Source organism: Micropterus dolomieu, linkage group LG12, assembly GCF_021292245.1.
Source record: "Micropterus dolomieu isolate WLL.071019.BEF.003 ecotype Adirondacks linkage group LG12, ASM2129224v1, whole genome shotgun sequence".
Lineage (NCBI taxonomy): Eukaryota > Metazoa > Chordata > Actinopteri > Centrarchiformes > Centrarchidae > Micropterus > Micropterus dolomieu.
Window position 1 is genome coordinate 15892954 of NC_060161.1, and position 16572 is coordinate 15909525.

Below are 16572 nucleotides of genomic sequence, written 5' to 3' on the forward strand. Positions count from 1 at the left end.
GTACTTTCTGTGGAGAACTAAACGAAACACTGTTGTATTTATTTTGGTCTTGCCCACATGCCAAGAAACTTTGGAGCAAAGTGTCACAGTTTATGGTTGTCCATATTTACCCTAAATTTGCATTGCAGTGGGAAAATGTATTGTTTGGATTTACTAAAAATGACAAAAATTTATTTTCAGAGTATTATGTGAGTCAAAATTCTTTAAAAAAAGAAGGAGAATTTTCTGGAGCTTGCTGCTAACATTAAGCAATATGTTCTTTCAATATGTGAGTGTACAAACGAAAAAGCTGTTAAATCATACACTGTAAAAAAGGATTCTGTGGTCATGTAGATTTGAATTAATGTATTCGGTAGAATATATTCAATATGATTGTGTTTTTGATTTTGAGGCAAATATTTAATTAAATTTCAAATAAAAATGTTTGGAATAAAATCCACCCATTGTAGTTAAATATAATGTAAGCATTATATGCATCAAATCCCAAATACAGAGAATATTGAGTAAATTCAAATTAATGTTATCAGGCACATTTTAATTGAAAAGCACTTCCTGTCAAAGTGCCGCTTTTTTAAATGGAGCACGCTATCATCCACAAGACATTTGAATCTTGCAAAATTTAACTGGTTGACTAATAAGAAAACTTATTTTTTTTATCATTGGACTAGTAATAAGAACTTACAACATGTATAGCAAGCTTCATCATGGTGCCCACCTGCTACAAAGTCATTTATAGAAAGTCCACTGCTGCACAAGCTGATCGCAGCCACTCTAGCCAATGCTTGTGCTCACACCAGGGGCGAGTTCAGCGCCTACAAAACGTAGCAAAATGTTTTGAGATTGAACTCGCCCAGACGCGTCTCTCTGCTCCTCTCCAGAGAGAACCCGCAGCCATTTTCAAAATAAAATACCCTGCAGACCCCCCATCTTATACCAACAATAAACACAGTTTAAACAGACAGAGAAGAAACAATTTAACTACGAAGCCTAGGCCTACTTAATCATAGTAGAAGGTCAAAAAGCAAACACTTATCACTAAATCAACAAAATCTAAACATTTACACATAAGGGAGTTTGCCTTTTTCAAATCAACTAAATATTTTTGTTTTGGTTATAATTCATTCTGTACTGTTTTCTATTCGAATCTACTCATATTAAATGGATAACTATTAAGGGTCTCATTTAATTAACATTTAATCAACACCAAACATTGTGAAATTGAATTAATAATATTAGCCAAAGACAGCAGAACAGCAAAAATAGCCTGTTCTTGAACGTCATTGTCCGGCTAAGCCAATCTGAGGCACATTAGGACCACGAGCAGGGGTGTGTGTTATAACTCACCTGTTTAAATTATATTAAGCCTTAAAGTTTGTATTATTAGGGGCGTGGCCGCTTTGATTGACAGGTGTCTCTGGCCGTTGTCACGACTAGCAGTGTTTGCTTTCACTCAGCCACAATACACGGAGCTCTGAGGCTCAGCCTGTTGGAGCCGGACATTTCTACACGCAGATACCGGATGAATAATGGCAGACTCTGAGGTTTATTGGAGAGAGAACCTCCAGGAAGTCCGTATTCCAGTTGGTGAGTGAAATTCTTGTATTTTATTATGTGTTAACAATATTTAACAGGTATCGCTATCGGCATATAACTTGTTAGCTTAGCTGTTTACGCTAATTGGCCCGATACGAGCAGCCCCAAGCTGCTAACGATGCTAAGTTAAGGGGAGTTAATTGTTAGTGTGTTCTAACCGCAGCTTTTAAGGAGTCAAAGACAAGTCAGCAAGAAGAGAGTAGCCAAAATGTATTAGATTAACCTTAGTGTTAGACATTAGGGTTAAAATGCTTTCATATGTCTCTGGCTCAGCTCTGTGAGCTGACTTGATGTTAACAGTAAACTTTACAAACGGGCAATGTTAGATTTGGATTTGGCTTCGTACTGTAACTAGTCAGATAAGGTTGCTTATAAGTGGCTGCACCTGATCCCGATGGACACGAAGGGTTTAAAATTGGAGGAGCGGCAGCAGAGTTCTGCCTGACCGTCGAGGAGAGCCGTGCACCTCCGAGTGTACTGTTTAAAAACGATAACGTTATACTATTCTTTGTGGGGATGACTGATTCGAAGTACATATTGAAGGACGTTTAGAGTCATCATTAAGTTATTACACTTAGTATATGTGGCATTCCTTGTGATTTAACAAACAATCTGAGGTGATAACTGCGTTTGATCAGCGACGTTTCTGATGAGGAGCTTAAGAGGTGGATGCATAATTCGGCTGAACAGCTGTTGTAGCCCAGCAAGCACTTTCACGGTTAAAAGACGTCTAATAGACGTCCAAACAGAGCAGAGACGTCTAGGCTAAAACAGGGCTGAATTTGGGATGTCAGTGAAAACTTAATAGACGTCTAATCATAACCCAAGAATAGACCAAATATACAGCTTTTGAATGACTACATATCTACCTCTAATAGACAACAGAATAGTGGCTAAAGGTTTGTTTTTACTCAAACATAACAGGTTCTCATGAATGGTAATCTGTTCAAACAAATTAAATATAAAGATTTTATTAAGAAAAAGGATTACAACGTAGACAACTGATGAAAATGTAAAGGAATTATTGATAAAATATTATTATAAATACAAGACAGTTTATATGAAAATACAAACAATTTTAACAACATGCAGTAATAAAAACATAAATAATGGCAAAATAAATGGGCTGGCTGCATCCAAAACTAGATCTTCATCTAAGCTGCTACTTGATGTAGCAAGAGCATCAGATGGGTCTCCTGGTTGGCACCAGTCTCTCGGGTAAATGGGATCCATAACTGTTGAATATGTAAGAATATGAACTTAAGTAAAAATTACAAGTGACTACATTCACTGTTTTGTTAAGACATGACTACTATCAACAAATGATTTTAAATGAAAACATCCATCCATCGACAACCTCTTATCCTGCGTACAGGGTCGCAGGGGGCTGGAAGGTAAAAAAAACAAAAAAACTCTTCATTTATAACATTTTTTTCTTTTTAATTTAAAAGCCGTTATTTGTTACTGACCCATGTTTTAGCCATCATGTTGCATTAGAACAACCAAATAGACAATTGCGAAAGCTGTCAGTAGCAAAGTCAGAAGTCAACAACTCATATTTTAATATCATAATGATCTAGTGAGTAAAATATGTGTGTGACTTTCATAACAAATTATAATAGGTAAGGTTGCACATGTTTCATATTCACCCCCTCTGAATTCAGATAAAGTAAGAGTTTTTAAGGGCACGAGGAAACCTGTGCGTATGGAATGACGTTAAGTTACACTTGCATGCAGCATGTTAAGCTAACTACAACGTGCCTTATTCCACACTGTTACCCTACACATGTTAACAAATAATATAGATAAATAATGAAGACACGTCAAACAAAGACACAGATACTTACAAGACCAAGGTAAATGTCTTTTTGCTTCCAGCGTTTGCAGTAAACTCTCGCCCATTGCTCGCTGAAAGGCCGAAATCGTAACCCCTCATTTAAAAATGGCCAATTTGTTTATCGCGAGATCTGCCGACTCTGATGTCTACCCATAGACAATATATTACTGGACGAAGCCACCCCGCTGATTTGAATGGAGAGCAGTAAAGCCAGTTTTGGACCAATAAAATGAGAAGGGTCCAGCTGCAGCCCGCAGACAAACCACACAAACGTGACGGAAGTTGAACTTCCATATATGGTTCGTCCCACAAGCCACCGCGCACAAAACATGATGACGTTTATCTCGGCCGTTCGGCCCACAAAGAGCTGTAAAAAAAAAAGAGCCGATAAATAAGTTTCAATGTACCAATCAGTGTACATTATGCGTTAATATTAACTTTATACTATAATTATATAATATTATAGTATATTAATACTGTAAATATTTATTTGTAAAAGTGTAATGATGATAATAATAAAGCAATGTTTCAATTCATTACTGTTGTTGTTGTATATTTTATTTGTTCCATAGTGATTTTAAGTTTCACAAACCAAGAATATTCTGTATATCATGAGCCAGATGTATCTTGATGTATGTTAAAACTTTACAACAGTACTGAGAATTTAATGATAGAATAGCGTTACGAACATTGACACTCGTTCAGCGGTTGCTGTACACATCTGCTGTGTTGGCTGCAGTGGTCTGTGTGACTGGACCTGGGGGAGCTAACCGGATCTAGCTGGTTAACTATTCCTGACAGCCCCCCGAAGTATATTACTCTTACCCTAACCATCACAGGGTGTGTGCCCAAGGTTATTGATTGTATGCATGTCAACCGGTTAACGTTAACCCTACAGTGGCGCACATCGGCCGCAAGCAGATAGGGCTAACCTCCATTGTGTTGCTGTGCAGCCTCCGCTAACGTTACTGTAGCTATATATTGACACCCCCAGGCACCATGGTCGGGACTTGTCAACTCCAAAAACGTTGACGGCGAATCGAAAATGTGTTCAGTTTTCGTCAGACTGCTGATATTCGACATCTACACAGTTGATTTCTCGCCTCACAACTTCTCAGAAGTGTACTTAAAGTTCTGTTGTTGGCCTCTAAAGAATAAAACGGTTAAAAGTAGGATCTATACTGTACGTGAGCCGAGATTAACCCTTACACGTCATCATGTTTTGTGCGCGGTGTCTTCTGCGACAAACCATATTTGGAAGTTCACACTCCTGTCAACTTCCATCAGGGGCGAGTTAAGCGCAGACAAAACGTAGCAAAACGGTTTTTTTCAATGGAAACGGTGGTCCCCTGACCACCCTGTTGTGTACCCAAGCGAACTGCATTTTCCTGCCTTTTTAACGCCGTTGTGTTTAAACTTGTTGCAGCTGATTGGGTAACACCTGAGACACCCCAACCAAATGGGAGAAAACATACCTCGATGCCCGTTGCAGAACGTTGCGCAACGTTGCAAGGAAACATGTTGTTCAATCAGAAAACGTTGCAAACCGATGCAAAACGTTTTGAGATTGAACTCGCCCCAGGTCTGCGGGCTGCAGCTGGATATACTTTAATAAAATATTACTACAGGGCTACTTCCTGTTGGCACCAGCATCTACTGCGCATGATCGCACAGCATTACCGTGGTTTAATGACGTAGAACAACGGCAGAAACACCGTAATTCTGGTAGCTGGTATTCTGGTGTTTATCTGACTCGGGTTTTGACGTCATTTTTGGGCCTACATGGATCCCTCCATGCAGGCTTTGGTCGGCTTCACTGTCCAATCTCTGGCTTACCCCCTTGTGTCTACCAGGGCTGTCCCTGATGTCTACTAACTTTCAAGTCTCGCGTTGTCAGTAGTCATGTGTCAGTAGGGCTACAGCTGCCATCTAGTGGTTGAAAATAGTAATTGCATTTTGTTTTAAATTGGAATGAAATTTAATGCAGGGAACGTACAGCAAAAATAAAGTTAGTTTAAATATTTAAAGATAGTTTAAATATTTCAAACGTTTACTTGCATTTGATGATATGATGTCATGCACCTCAACAGCTGTATGGGTGAAAACTACATGTAACCAATTTGATCTGAAACAGGGCTACAGCCAAGCTGCTGATTTTAGACCACTGATTGCCTCGATTTCGCCGGGTGGGCTAAAAACAGACTACACGTAGCTTGTACAAATAAGAGCTAAATCGTGGCTACAGATAGACCATGTCAATTTAATGACACTTAATATCTTGTAGATATTACTGACATTTTAAAAATAATAGGATATCAACCATCTGACGTGGTGCCAGGGCAAAAAACACTAAATCATTTTTGACAGTTTTGACTAAAATTGGGCTAGAAATAGCCGGTCTGAAATAAAACAAAAAACCTTGTAATCACTGTAGACCTTGCTTACATGATGGAATATCATACACCTTGCACGTTATTTTGGCAAAAACGTCATGTAACCACATGTAAAATTATTGTGGCTAGAAGTGGGATACTCGTAACCGGACTAAATCAGGTCTATAGTAAACCTAGACGGTGAAATGATGGCTATTGCTTGCTGGGAGGCTACCTGTAGAGATTTGCATCCACCTTTTTTGTCAGCATATAATGAGCGTTATGCCTGCAGACAGGTAGCTGGGCTTTAACTAGGGCGGTGCTACTGAGTTTAATAAAGTTAGTTTAGTTTAGGCGAGAAATTAGGTGTGTGAGAGCCGCCTCTGAGTTTGTTTGGTGGATTAGAATTTGCCTAAAAAGGTAGAATTTGCCTAAAAAGGTAGAAAAATGAAATAAGAGTCTTATAATAAACGTTCAATAAGATCTGACTTGAGTAGTCAACAGGTGTCTAGCAGAATGAATTATTATTGTCCAGTGTCCAGCAGCAAACCGTTGCCCATATTAGTAAACAGTGTATTTCAAATTGCCACCCCTGTTACATGCCGGAGAGTTTTTCATGCTGAGGCGATGTCAGAGTTCAGTAGCTTTACCCATTGTTGTCTTTACAGGTGCCAGAGGAGCTGATTGCTGAATCAGAACCCTCAAGATGTGATTTGCTGTGTCCAGCTCTTCAGGAGAGAACAGCTCCAGCTTCCAGCTCTTCAGCTCCTGCTTTGCTCTGCGCCTTTTGTTTTTACTCACAACACCTGAACACTACTGATGTGTGTTTTTTACATAGATTGTTGTTGTTGTTTTTATCAGAGATTATTAAAATATACTTGTGAATAAATTTTATCAGTGGTAACGCTTTAAAGTTATCACCACACACATTCAACAGTAATTCAAATTAAATTATATTCATTTCAACGTTGGGGTCAGTGACGTCATTCAACTTCCGCTAGCATTAGCGGCCAGTGTTTGTTGACAGCAACGCCACTCTACTGTGGTAGTTTCATTGTGTTTTCGGGTCAAAATGGCATCATCTAACTCATACAAACTCAGGTGCTCCATCCCGGGCCACGAAATGGACGTCAGGGGACTCGCGTCTGCTGTTTTTCCAGAAGGAGCTTTCGTGTCTGTGTCCAGAGACCGAAGCGGAAGAGTCTGGGTGCCAAACTCAGGGTAGCTAGCATTAGCATGCTAATGACTAAGTAATTGTGGTGGTTGGTTACGATGTGTTTCAGTTTTTAAGTAACTATTTCGTCAGGAAAGGTGTCCTGACAAAGAACGGTAGCAAGCCAAATTCTCCGACGTTAAGGACGTTATTTACTAGTAGTAAACTCGTGTTAACGTTGGTAACGGTAGCTATTTTAACGTTACCTTGCATTGCTAGCTAACGTGTACTCAAATTAGCTTTGTCATTCATTCAACTGTAACTGCCAGTGGGCACAACGCGGATGTTCGTTGCCAAATTAACCAGATTTTGGAGTGGTGGTATGTCTGTCAATTACATGTAGTGACCCTTGTTGCAGTTATCAGCCACACAGTTGTCAACCACTTGTTTCCACACAAGTAACGTTAACCCTCACTTGGCTCTTTTCCCCCTCCTCTTGACAGCCCTGACAACGGCTTCACAGAGATGCACTGTATGTCTGGACACTCAAATTTTGTATCCTGTGTATGCACCATTGCACCCAGTGAAACATATCCTCGAGGACTTATTGCCACAGGTGGAAATGATAATAACATTTGTGTTTTCACACTGGACCAACCCCAGCCCCTATTCACTCTCAAGGGTCACAAAAATACAGGTGAGTAGTGCTTTACCAGTACACTCCCAGGATACTTGCATTCTAATACAGATCTAATTTTCTCTGCTGTTATTCATTTGCTGTTAAACATCGCTGCAGTCTATCTGATTCCAACCTTCTATTGATAATCTCCACAGTTTGCACTCTTTCCTCTGGGAAGTTTGGGACGCTTTTGAGCGGCTCCTGGGACACCACGGCCAAAGTCTGGCTCAATGAGAAGTGCATGATGACCTTGGAGGTATGCTGTGTCTTTGGGGGGGGGGTCTGCCACAGACTGTAGTAGATATTTGCACTTCTACAAAATGCCTTGACATTGATTTAATCTATGCAACTGTATCCAGGCCTATCACCACACTTTGTTGTTGTTCTGCCCCAGCGCTGGAGAACGGTTTGGCTGCGCTCATTATCATTCTCGTATAGGCAGGAAAAACGCTGGCTTGTTTGTATTTCTTTAAACCAATCACAGTCATCTTGGGATGATTGGGTGGTGTGATAGAGCAAAATCTCTGCATGTTCATTTTGCTACAGGGCCACTCTGCAGCAGTGTGGGCAGTGGTCATCTTACCTGAACAAGGGCTTATGCTGTCTGGTTCAGCAGATAAGACCATCAAGCTATGGAAAGCCGGCCGATGTGAAAATACGTTTACAGGTGAGAGTTTGCAGTCGGTTGATGTAAGTGGAAAAAATAATGTTTGAACTTATTCAATTGATCTCTGCTTGCATTATTGTAAGCAGTTCACCCTCAATACTTTTTGATTGGTTTTAGTCAACACTTAAGATTAAAACCAACAGTTATTTCAATTTTAAATATCAAATGGCATCACTCTTTGGTGATAAATGAACATTAACACATTATTACACTCATGATTACAACACAACTTTTTTGTTTTTCATTTTTAGGCCATGAGGACTGCGTGAGGGGACTAGCAGTGATCAGCAATACTGAGTTCTTCTCTTGCAGCAATGACACAAGTATCAGAAGGTGGCTGGTGACAGGTGAATGTGTTCAGGTGTATTACAGCCACACCAACTACATCTACAGCCTGGCTGTCTTCCCCAATAGCCAAGGTTTGTTCATTTATATTCCTATTTAAAGGCCTATGAAAGAGCTGAATGGGAGACTTGTAATGTGTGTTTAACTAATAGCTGGTGCTCAGTTGTTTACAAGGTACAAAGTACAAGGTTGTTTATTAGTCATTATACAGCACAAGGCTGCATAACGAAACAAAATTTGTAGTTCCTTGTTAAAATATGGTAACATAAAATAAAATATATATATATAATTTATTGAAGCAGCATCCATTTGTTTTCCTGCTGTAAGATGGTTGCTGGCTCACCCTGACCTCAGACTCTTTCTTTTCCACTTAGATTTCATAAGCACAGGAGAAGACAGGACTTTAAGGATATGGAGGCAGGGAGAGTGCTCTCAGACAATCCGTCTGCCTGCCCAGTCTGTCTGGTGCTGCTGTATTCTACCTAATGGTGATATAGCTGTTGGAGCCAGGTAACAGAACTGCATTTTGCATGCTAATGTGCGGCCAGGTCAGAATCATTTCCATGATAATGACACACCATATACATTTAAGCACCTTTTTCTACTTCTGTCCACTGCTTTTCATTTCTGACATCACTCTTTCGGTCACACACCATAATGGAGATTCTCAAATGGAAAGACACAGTAAGTAGGTTTGTGGCTTACCCAGTCGCTGCTCCTCTGCCCACAGTGATGGCATTATCCGTGTGTTTACGGAAGCTGAGGACCGCATGGCCAGTGCAGAAGATCTTCAGGCCTTTGAAGATGAACTTTCCAAAACCACCATTGACCCGAAGACAGGCGATCTTGGAGATATCAAAATGGAGGACCTCCCTGGAAGGGAACACCTTAATGAGCCTGGTAAGAAAATGTCTTTGATCATATGTATAATAGATGTTAATCTGGTGTTTCTGGTTCATACGCTGCACATCCAAGATAGCACAATTGTCTGATAATGAAAAAGTGCCAACGCTATTTCGGCATCACGATGATTTTGTTTGCGTTTTTCCTCCAGGGAATCGAGACGGACAGACACGGCTCATAAAAGATGGACAGAAGGTGGAGGCGTATCAGTGGAGCGTCAGTGATGGCCGCTGGATGAAAATCGGAGATGTGGTTGGAGGCTCAAACCAACAGACCTCCAAGAGCGTGATGTATGAAGGAAAGGTAAGACCGTAAGCGTACTGACGAGGCCAACTGTGCACGTACACATGAGAAAAGTCATTAATGACTCGTGATCTCCTCACAGGAATACGACTACGTCTTCACTATTGATGTGAATGAGGGAGGGCCGTCCATGAAGCTGCCTTACAACGTGTCAGAGGACCCCTGGCTGACAGCGCACAACTTTTTGCAGAAGAATGACCTCAGCCCCATGTTCCTCGACCAGGTTGCCAATTTTATAATCGAAAACACCAAAGGACATGTGGTGGGAGCAGCCCAACCAGCTGGTGGTGACCCATTCACTGGTGAGGCCAAAAGATGGGACACTTTAGCTTGTTTTTCTACTTTGCAGAAACAGTCAATGTCTTATGTTTATACACTGTACACTATTTTATGTTTTCATTACAGTATTTACGGTTTATTAGACTAAATGTAGGTTTTCCTTAAAGTGTTGTCTCTTCATGTGACAGGAGGAGCTAGGTACATCCCCGGGGCTTCTGATGATAGGTCAGCCTTTGGAGCCGATCCCTTCACAGGTACAGTATGTTTACTTAAAGACTTAAGAATGTGAATATCACTAGAGATCTTCCTTTCACAGCTGGGTTCCCCCCCTCCCCTCTCAGGCTCTGGTCGCTACATCCCAGGGTCGGGTCCGAACCCAAGTGCTCCTGTAGGTGTGGCAGATCCCTTCACAGGTGAGTTACCTCAGAATTTTGGGCAACTTGGTGTAACAGTGTTTCCCATTAATTAACGAGACCATGGCGGCCCGCCGTAGTCTAATTTGCCATAGTTTTCCACCATAGTTTCAAAATGAACCAACAATATTTTTTTACACATCTCATAATTACATTTCAGACCTCTAAAGTTGTGTTTCGCGCCACTGCTCCGCGCTACTGTAAGCACGCACACTTTGGCATTCAACTCGAGATAACCGCTTTTATCCTTGGGTAACTACGGTAACGTTAACGGCCTGTTCCTGTCACTCGTTTGTGAGAAGACGATTAAGATAGCCGCGCCTACATTTGTGCGCACGTATTAAAGCCTTCATGGTAAATCCACTGTAACGGACCAGAGCGAGCTGACAGGCAGGTTAGCGACTTTATCCTGTCAGTTTCTCTCTTTACAAAGACAAGTGTTGCAGTTTGAGAGTCCTACCGGAAGAGAGACTATGAAGGCTTCATGTTACGCGATAAGAGAACCACGTGCAACATTATTTATCTAATTGGGTTGGATTTAATGAATTTAGCCCGAGGATACAAATGTGACAAGGCCCGGTTTTCAAAATAAGGTATCTAAAACAGTATGGAAATTAAATGAATTGGATTAAATTCACTGAAAGTATAAAACATATTACATGTGTCCATTAAAAGTAAAAAACCCAAAACAATAACATGTTAGGGAAATTACTTATTCTATTTTCTATTCTTTGATTTAGGGTTTTTGGAAAAACATTAAATTTGTTGACTTTTGTTGCTGTTTCATCACCATTTATTGCTCTACAATAGGTTTATGATACATACACATAGTTTATTACACAACATTGTTTACAAGCGTACAAAGTTCTTCATAGGTACTGCAACAAATTAATGCATTTAACTTTAAAATGTGTGCATGCCCAAGGAGCCCCCGAGAGTGTCCAAGGCCCACCTACCATAGTCTCTTAAAATCCTGTGGGAAACATTGGTGTAAACAAGAGACTAACTAAAGAAACACTCTTCACAGCTGAGATAATGTATTCGTGAGGCTTGTGTGTCGAGGGACCAGGGTTTCATTTGTGACAGCTGTTCAGTGGTAGACCCATGTACACATTTCTCCTATGCGAAAATGGTACGCGGCAGTTGCGTTCTGTTTTTAATTCTTCAATGTTGAGTTTCACACTCACTTGGTCATGCCCCTCCCTACCCTGCAGGCGGAGGTGCCTACTCCTCAGCAGCCCTCAGACAGACGGCAACCAACATCTACTTCCCCAAAACTGACGGTGTGACCTTTGAGCAAGCCAATGCCCCGCAGATCATTGGTAAGCATTTCAAGCATGGTTTGATGATGTGCCTCCACAGGTTGCCATTTTCAACTATGTGAAGATTATTGGTTAAAAACCATTTTGTAAGATGGTGTCTTATCTTATGTCTGAGGAGTTTGTTGGTAGCTTGGACACTGTCAATAAAAGATGATCAGACCACATCACTACAGTCCTGATGAGTGTTAAAGTCTTATAAATTACATTTAAAGATGTTTGCTAGCTCTCTGTTTTGTGTGTGCTCTGAAAAAAATCCGGTTTTCCTACACTTCTGACGGAGCACTAAAGGGAGAGGTGTATTTGTTTGGTTGAGTTCAAAAATCAACTATCCTGCAGAATCACTTACTCTCCTTCAAGTTTCCTCTCTATGTGGGGTCAATGAATTGTTCTTTCCTCACCAGCCAAGGTGAAGGAGCTGAATGGAAGCGCCCCTCAGGAGCACAAGCTCTCAGAAGAAATTCTGGAAAATCTTGAGAGGCTGCTGTTGTCTGTCTGTGACACCTCCAATCCTCCCCCAACCATCCAACAGATAAACCTGCTCTGGAAGGCCTCTCACTGGCCTGAAGGTACATTATTCCTACAAAATTTATTTATATTTTTTGCCTTTCATTTCAATTTTGTGAAATGATTTGAAGTAATTATCAAAAAAAGTAATTTTCACGTGCTTTAAGATTCTCAATGTAAGTTTGCTAACCAAACTCCCCTTTCCTTACCCCTGGACTCTAGACATTGTGTTCCCTATCCTGGACATTATGAGGCTGGCAGTGCGCCACCCCCTGGTTAACGAGACCCTCTGTGGAGAGGCAGAGGGAGTCCAGCTGTGCAACCACCTGCTGAGCCTGATGAGGCCTGAGGGACGTCCTGCCAACCAGATGCTGGCGCTGCGGACTCTGTGTAACTGCTTTAGTGGCAGGCACGGTAGAGCCCTCCTTATGGCCCAGCGTGAAACGGTGCTATCACGTGCTTCTGACCTGGTCACCGTCTGCAATAAGAACATCCACATTGCCCTGGCCACTCTTGTGCTTAACTACGCTGGCTGCCTGCACAGCCAACCCGATCTCGAGGGCAAGGCCCAGTGCCTGTCTGTGGCCAGTAGAGCTCTGGAGACCGTACAAGACAAGGAGGCTGTGTTTAGGCTGCTGGTGGCCTTGGGAACCACTGTGGCCTCAGACCAGACAGCCCAGGACCTGGCTCGCTCCCTAGGGGTCAACGCTCAGATTTCCAAGTACTCATCAGTGTCTGATCCATCTAAGGTGGCAGAGTGTTGCCAACTGGTTTTAAAAGCATTACAATGATGTGAATGATTAGAAAAAAAGAGCATTTGTTTCTTACTATTACTCTGTTCTATTACTCTGTTCTAATCAGTTGTGGTGGAGACTTAAATGTATGTTCTGCAATAAAGAAGGAAAAATAAAATCTCTGCATATGCTAAGCCTGTGATTTTATTAGTGCAACACCTTCCCAAAGCCCCTAGACTAAGGTGTTGAGTGTATGCATGTAATGACTGCTTATAAATGTGTATGAAATATGAGCAATACACTGTAATGTTAAATCTATGTCTAGGTTTAATGTGTTTTATATTATTCCCTACTGCCATGTTATACTTGAACTTGGGTGAAAGAATACCTTAATATAGTATATTATTACAGGACAAATGAAATGCAAATTGTAACTGGGGAAAAACAACTCTTTTGGGATTGCTAAATGTCCTGACAGGTCAGATGGGTACTTACAGGAATGAATGACTGCTACTATGTAAGTTGGAGACTACTCGGAGAGAGCTCTATGTACAATGCAATATTTTTCTACGGTTGGAAACAGTCGTCGCCTAATGGTTTATTAACTATTAAAACGAGCCTGAAGCCTATAACATTCACGTGTTCGTAGGATACTGTAGAACCAGTTCACCTTGTCCAACAATAAACCTGTTTTTTGTTGTTTAACTTACAGGCATAACAAATATACTAATGCCGCGTTCCCGACCGGTCAGAACTGGGAAATTGAAATAGCGTATCGGGTGCGTGGTGGCGCATGACGCCGACATTGAACGAAAAACGTGACTGTCCGTGACAAACTCTTTGTCAAGTGTACACCCAGTTGAAATAGTCATCCTCAAAAGACAGAAAATGCTGTACAGTGTTCATCCAAATGTTTTGGCAATTTTTTTTATTTTTTATTTTTTTTTACGTTTTACTGAATAAGTTTTGTGCAGAGAAAATGACTTAGAGATTCTTGTAACCAGCTGACTAGCACCTTATTTCTATGGACGGTATGGGATGATGTCACTTCTTCCGGAACACGCTGGACTAAATGGCAAAACATCTGTTACCATGGCTGCGTTTAGCAAACCGGGAGGAAAACAAGTCATTATTTGCTCAAATTAAAGGCAGGCGGACTCGACAGTGGTCCTTACTGCTTACCAAAGAATCAGTGGTCCAGCTCTTTCCCACTTTAGATGTGGTGTTTGTGTTTTAGCTGATTCAAGCTAACCAAGAGGGTCCAACTGCAGACCTCCGCTGTCAGGAAGGTGTTATGCCGAGTTTTGCCTGCCTGCCGAGAATTGCATGCACCTCCAAATAATGCTTTTAAACGCTGTAATATTCTTTGTGGGCTTCATCAATGGTGATAAATGATTCGAAGTATATATTTTATGAACGTTTAGAGTCTTTAATATTTTACTACACTTAGTAGAAGTACCATTTCTTGACATTCAGTAAATATATGTGGTGATAATGCTGTTTGATCAATGAGCACAGCAACGTGTCTGAGAAGGACCTAAAGAGGTGGATGCATAATTCGGCAGAACAAATTTTGTAGACTACCTGCCGAGATTTGCATCCACCTCTTTTCTCAGCATAAATGACCGTTATCACCCACGAGGGACATGCAATTCTCGGCAGGCAGAATTCGGCACAACACCGGTCAGGACAGGAAATAGACGCTACAAAATAAAAGCGTGCGATTTGACAGGAATCGCATTCAAAAATGATAAAGTTTAATCACGTAGACATAGGGGGAGGGTTTTTGCCATTGATTTATATTTAATTCATTAGTCAACATTGTAACGGGAAACTAGCAGGCTAATTCCTTAAAGCTACATAGCATATTGAAGAATAGAATAGACTTTATTGATCCCACAATGGGGAAATTCACTCGTTGCATCAACATAAACAAACCAAAAACAGAAGCAAACTGTAGACAAATAAAATAGACATTAAATTACTATAAAATAATTAAAATTGGAGTATATATGTACGCTATTTACAGATGCAGATGTGCAGGTTGATTTGAGCCTATTCTACTTAACACTTAACGTGCCAGTGTAGCAGTGTGTAGTATAACGGATGTTACCGGCGGGATTGATGAATAAATAATAGAAGCCTGGACAGAGACTTCATTGCTCATTACGTGGTCAACACTTTCTCTCTCTCTCTCTCTCTCTCACACACACACACACACACAGCAGCAGCCCACTATTTGCCCCAGATGTGTACGATACTGCAACAAAGTTCAACTTTTAAAAGCCTGAAATAAACCAACAAAGACTACTGCTCAAGGAGAGACCGCAAATCCGCCCTTTATGGTATCATATTAATTATTAATCATGTCGTAATGACATTCATGCGGTGCGCAGCATAGTTCATTTGGAAAACGTGTTTGTGTTTATCTTATTAATATAATGTACATTTGTGATTAAAAATAATGGTTGTTGGTAAATGAATTACTGACCCCACAGATGCATGATGAAGAGCTCAGACCGTAACTAGAACCCTGCTGGACTATGTCGACTGTCAAACTGTACAATCCGTTAAAATGAACACACATGCAATACAACATGTACAGTGGGGGGAAAAAGTATTTGACCCCTTGCTGATTTTGCAGGTTTGCCCACTTACAAAGAATGCAACGATCTATAATTTTAATCATATGTACATTCTAACAGTGAAAGACAGAATCCCAAAGAAAATTCCAGATAATCACATCATATGAATTTATAAAAATTGATAACCATCTGATGAGGAAAAACAAGTATATGACCCCCTACCAAACAGCAAGTATTCTGGCTCCTACAAGCCAGTTAGTCTTTCTTTAAGACACAGCCCCAATCCCAACCAATTATCTACATCAAATACACCTGCCTCACCTCGTTACCTGTATAAAAGACACCTGTCAACACCCAAACAACCATCCATCACCACCATGGGCAAGACCAAAGAGCTTTCTACGGACATCAGGGACAAGATTGTTGATCTGCACAAGGCTGGGATGGGCTACAAGAGAATTGGAAAGCAACTTGGAGAGAAAAGATCAACTGTCGGTGCAGTTATCAGGAAATTGAAGAAGCACCACACCACCGCCAACCTCCCTCGGTCTGGGCCTCCACACAAGATCTCGCCTCGTGGGGTGTCCCTGATCATGCGAACGGTGAGGAATCATCCCAAAACCACAAGGGGGGAACTGATGAATCAACTGAAGGCAGCTGGGACCACAGTTACAAAAGAAACGGTTGGTAACACACTACGCCGTCATGGATTGAAATCCTGCAGCGCACGCAAGGTCCCCCTGCTCAAGAAGAAACATGTACAGGCCCGCATGAAGTTCGCCATTCACCACCTGGACGACTCAGAAGAGGCCTGGAAGAAGGTGATGTGGTCAGATGAGACCAAAATAGAACTTTTTGGCCTCAACTCAACTTGTCGTGTTTG

The 16572-nt window shown here is 41.1% G+C and overlaps 1 protein-coding gene and 1 long non-coding RNA gene across 3 annotated transcripts; one reads left to right on the top strand and one right to left on the bottom strand.

Annotated features, from left to right (window-relative positions):
• Nucleotides 1-1439: 1439 nt before the first annotated feature.
• Nucleotides 1440-13422, top strand: plaa (phospholipase A2-activating protein). Of its 2 annotated transcripts, XM_046064802.1 has the most exons (15): nt 1440-1584; nt 6471-7023; nt 7459-7652; nt 7790-7890; nt 8181-8301; nt 8553-8720; nt 9021-9156; nt 9377-9546; nt 9701-9852; nt 9935-10154; nt 10320-10385; nt 10473-10544; nt 11759-11866; nt 12268-12432; nt 12593-13422. In XM_046064802.1, the coding sequence occupies exons 2-15, from the start codon at nt 6875-6877 to the stop codon at nt 13159-13161; spliced, it is 2391 nt and encodes a 796-aa protein (XP_045920758.1). In that variant the 5' UTR covers nt 1440-1584; nt 6471-6874; the 3' UTR covers nt 13162-13422. The 2 variants fall into 2 exon arrangements, with proteins under 2 accessions (XP_045920758.1, XP_045920761.1); XM_046064805.1 differs by lacking the exons at nt 1440-1584; nt 6471-7023 and adding an exon at nt 7082-7335.
• On the bottom strand, nt 2549-3758 carry LOC123980425. The gene is made up of 2 exons (XR_006827498.1): nt 3441-3758; nt 2549-2828 (listed from the first exon to the last, which is right to left on the bottom strand). It is a non-coding gene; the product is annotated as an uncharacterized LOC123980425 (long non-coding RNA).
• Nucleotides 13423-16572: the final 3150 nt, after the last annotated feature.

Coding starts and splice junctions, on each gene's coding strand:
- plaa (XM_046064802.1), top strand. CDS start 6,875: ATGGCATCATCTAACTCATACAAACTCAGGTGCTCCATCCCGGGCCAC. Junction 7,024..7,458: donor GTCTGGGTGCCAAACTCAGG/GTAGCTAGCATT, acceptor TCCTCTTGACAG/CCCTGACAACGGCTTCACAG. Junction 8,721..9,020: donor TGTCTTCCCCAATAGCCAAG/GTTTGTTCATTT, acceptor TTTTCCACTTAG/ATTTCATAAGCACAGGAGAA.